The 4,211-nt window shown below is 39.9% G+C and overlaps 1 protein-coding gene across 1 annotated transcript; it reads left to right on the plus strand.

Annotated features, from left to right (window-relative positions):
* Window positions 1-215: 215 nt before the first annotated feature.
* LOC131232624 (homeobox-leucine zipper protein HAT5-like) lies at window positions 216-3,829 on the plus strand. Its single transcript, XM_058228989.1, has 3 exons — window positions 216-653; window positions 2,156-2,547; window positions 3,267-3,829. Exons 1-3 carry the CDS (start codon window positions 530-532, stop codon window positions 3,750-3,752), a joined length of 1,002 nt encoding a protein of 333 aa, XP_058084972.1. The 5' UTR covers window positions 216-529; the 3' UTR covers window positions 3,753-3,829.
* Window positions 3,830-4,211: the final 382 nt, after the last annotated feature.

Here is a 4,211-nt window from a genome sequence, read left to right on the forward strand (position 1 = left end):
CGAGTCCGATTTCTTTGTACATGTGTACGATTTCCACCCCGCCAGATTATATCAGTCATTTAATAAAAACCTAGGGGCATATCAGTCATTTAACAAACTTGCAGAGTGGCTTTCTTCCTTTTTCCCTCCTAAAACGAGGGATATTTTCGTCAATTCACATTTCAGTCCGTCCACCCAAATTGCAGCAGACAACCCCACCCATCCCTTGTTATAACCCCCCTCGATCTCTCACACCCGCAGGGAAACAAACCCTCTCCTCTCTCTCTCTCTCTGTTTCCGTCAGAACTGACGGAGAATTAGGAAACGCCGTGATATATTCCGTCATCATCTTCTTCTGAGGGATGGGTGAGAGCTGCCCCTTTAGTCAGACCTCTCACATATCCGTTATCTTCATCACCAGCTTCTTCCGCCATAAGCCGTAAATTATCCCCATTCATAACCAATCATGACCGTTGGATCTTCTTCGCAGGAAGATATGACCGTTTGAGGCGTCTTTTCTTTTTCTTTTTTATTTTCAAAAAGAGGAAAAATGGCGGGTGGGAGGGTCTATGGCTGTTCGAATATGACCGTTATACTCCAAAACGAAAGGATTCCTTGTTCTGCTGATGGCCTTGAAGCTTTCCTCATTTCCTCCTCTTCTCCTGCTTTCCGTGGTACTCTCTCTCTCTCTCTCTCTCTCTCTCTCTTCTTGAAGTTTGTTGAGTCCAAACGGGAGACTACATGTGCCCGCGTGGCACATGGGTGTGAGATCCAAGCCATCCATCAGCTGGGTGTAGCTCTTTAATTGCTCTGTCCCCTCCAAAAAAAGGCGGGTTCTACCGTCTGTGGGTTACTATTTCTACGATTTTGAAAAGCTGGGCCATTTTTTTTCTATTCGTCCACTTGGTTTCTGAACTGTGGCCTACCTGATGAGTGGGCCACCCTGTTTTGGACGGCCAGGGTATCTACACAGTGGGACCCACCTGATGTACTGCTTGGATCTCACACCCACTTTCCAAGATATGGTACACGTGCCTTAGCAAAAGCTCTTGCTTCTTATTCATACGGCAGGCTTTTTGTTAAATTTTGATGAAATTTGATTTTTTTTTTTTGTTTCTTAAATTCTGTGATGTGGGGTTTATTGATTTCAGATTGAGGTGTTTTTATTTTTTCTTATTTTTAAACTTTTAACTTGTTCTTCTATGGTTGCAGTCTCTTTTCTTTTGATATCTTCGTATTTTGATACATCTTTAGTGGAAAATTTCCACTGAATTTTGGTCTTTTGATAACAACTGTTCTGATGGGAAATGGGTTTTCAACAATTTTCTCATCTGATGTAAAAATAGCTTCTATGATCAGATCCTTTACCTGAAATGCTTCACTTTCCTCGTTGACGTCACTTGTTTGATCTGTCAACTCCAGATTTCTGTATTTGATTTGATAAATTAGCTTCCTGGGCTGTTGATTTTGTTAGGATCTGTTTTCCAATTTGGATTTTGATAAGCTGCATCAGGTCAGATGTATCTTTGTTGGTGAAACTTCATTTAGTATGGAAATTTGAATCCAGGTTTTGTAATTTCTGTAACCCAGATTCTGATCTTACCATAGACTGAAAATTTTAAGCAACATCATGCTTTCGGTCGAATGATATTCTGTACCATGAATTGCAAATTCTAGCAATTTTCTGCAGCTTGGGTGTAATTTATCTGTTTTGACTATCTTTCACCTTAGATGACACAATCTGATAGTTACAGCATTGGACAGTGCCTCAAAGACATTTCTCAAACAAACATACTGAAAAAACCGAGATGCTTTTGATCTTGTCTCATATACTGTCTCATTTTCCATTTCAATTCTGCTTATTTTTCCTTCACCAACACTATGAAAATTCTCTGCACAGCTTGTAAAGGGTTATTTCCAGACTTCCATGACGAAAAAAAAACAAGAAGAAGAAAAAATGAAGAAGCAATTATTTCCCCAACCTTGTCTTTCCAATAGTCGTTCGTGAAGAAATTGTCAATTGAGCTTAATGAATCTTCAACAAATGGAAATCAAAGACATCGATGTTATATTTATGAAATTTGAAAAAATGGGGTTATATATGTTTTTTTTTTTTTTTTTTTTGGTTTTGGTGATATGGTATTGAGTATTTGGAAATTGGGTGGCTTTGACGTAGGCTCAAGATCCATGGTTAATTTTGAAGACGTTCATCGAAACACACCAGAGAGGTCGTTTTTCCGGCCCCTGGATCAGGAAGAAACTGGTGACGACGACTTGGACGAGTGCTTTCATCAACCCGAGAAGAAGAGGCGGCTTACAGTGGATCAGGTTCAGTTCCTTGAGAAGAATTTCGAGGTTGAGAATAAGCTCGAACCAGAGAGGAAAATCCAACTTGCTAGGGATCTAGGCCTGCAGCCTCGGCAGGTCGCAATATGGTTCCAGAATCGGCGGGCTCGGTGGAAGACAAAGCAGTTGGAGAAGGATTACGAGGCCCTGAAAACTAGCTTCAACAGTCTTAAGGCAGACTATGAGAGCCTGCTGAAGGAGAAGGAGAAACTGAAGACACAGGTAATCCTCATATGATCACTCTTTACTTGGATACTCATGGTTTGGAATGATTATTTTGAATTTGATAGTTTCAATCTGTTTTCTCTTCATTCATGTATTCTGGGGTTTTGGAAAATGAGTCCGTAACGGTTTTTATTGAAATGCTTTCAGTGATTCATTAGCTAATGAACAGAGCTAGAATGCTTTTGTATCAGTATTTTGATAATTTGGGTGAGCAACTGATTTTGGCATTTTTGTTATGATTGGTGTGCCGATGATTACTATCTGATGATTTTGTTGGTTTTTTTTTTTGGGAATTTAGAAATTAAAATAGTTTCTTTTCACTTATTGAGATTGGGTTTGACCATCACTCAATAAGCACTCACCCCATACTGGAAGATTGAAGATTCTGACTGACCTTGCTAAAGCCGCTCACAGGATTCTGATTCCTTGCAGTGGGAGACCACCCCCCCCCAAAAAAAAAAAATCGAAGACATTTTAACAGCATCATTGTTATAATTTCTATTATGCATATTTAGTTGTTCGATTGGTGAAAAGAGGACTCAGAAAGGATCCATGATCAGAAAGCGAGAATCATCCCAAAAAGCAGAACCATTCAACATGTTAGAATATAAGTTGTTTATTTACAAAACCAATCAATTATCAGCTTACATCTTATCATTTTAAGTAGCAGATTTGTTAATGCTTGTTCTCACCACTCGAAGCTTCCCATTCGACAGGTTCTTTTCCTCACAGATAAGCTCCATCTCAAAGAGAAAGATGGAGAAGATTCAGAAACATCTGAACTAAATGAACACAAATCCACATCTGAACTAAATGAACACAAATCCAACCCACAAACGCAAAAACCTGCAGCCATTTCTCTTTCAAATGTGAAAGAAGCAGCTGTGCCAATGGTGGTCCCCAAACAAGAAGATCTCAGTTCGGCCAACAGTGCCGTCTTCGATGCTGAGAGTCCACATTACATAGACGGAGGACACTCACCTCTATTGGAGCCCACCGATTCTTCCAACATCTTCGAACCAGATCAGTCGGATCTCTCACATGCCGAGGAGGATGAAGAAGACAACTTGAGCAAGACACTGATGCCGCACACCAACCACTTTCCGAAGCTTGAAGATGCTATCAACCCAGACCCACCTGCCAATTCATGTAACTATGGATTCTCAGTCGAAGATCATCCCTGTTGGTTCTGGTCTTACTGAGTGTTTTTCGTTTCTTTTTTGTATCTTATGTTTTTTCTTCCATTTGCCCTTCTGTTATTAGTGTGATGATAAGAAAATAAAGGCCATTGGCGGCATCCAAAACAGATGTATTAGCAGTTCTCGTTATTGTTAGCTTGATCACCATCGTATTCTAATAAAAATAAGGTCATTTTAATGTAAAACGTTGCGCACTGCAAGCTGGGGTTGGCCGTGTTTGGATGGAAAATTTAATCGAATCACAATAATTAGTTTTAGGAAGTGACCAAAATTTAGTTGCCTTTGCTAGTATTGATACCGAGGGACTAAGCATCAAATTGCAATTGCATTGGTTGGAAGGAATGCAATTGCAATTTGAGGGCTGCTTCTCACTTTTTGGCTGTGATAAAATGCCATTACACTCGGGAATTTCTTCCTCTTCATCTTGGAGTCTAAATGTTCACTGTTCAATTCAGTTGTGTC

The sequence above is a fragment of the Magnolia sinica genome, chromosome 18 (genome assembly GCF_029962835.1).
Source record: "Magnolia sinica isolate HGM2019 chromosome 18, MsV1, whole genome shotgun sequence".
Lineage (NCBI taxonomy): Eukaryota > Viridiplantae > Streptophyta > Magnoliopsida > Magnoliales > Magnoliaceae > Magnolia > Magnolia sinica.

Bases quoted from the DNA above. Each gene is read 5' to 3' on its own strand.
- LOC131232624 (XM_058228989.1), top strand. From the start codon at position 530: ATGGCGGGTGGGAGGGTCTATGGCTGTTCGAATATGACCGTTATACTC. The intron at 654-2,155 runs GTACTCTCTCTC...GCTTTGACGTAG, and splicing joins CTCTTCTCCTGCTTTCCGTG to GCTCAAGATCCATGGTTAAT. The intron at 2,548-3,266 runs GTAATCCTCATA...CCCATTCGACAG, and splicing joins AGGAGAAACTGAAGACACAG to GTTCTTTTCCTCACAGATAA.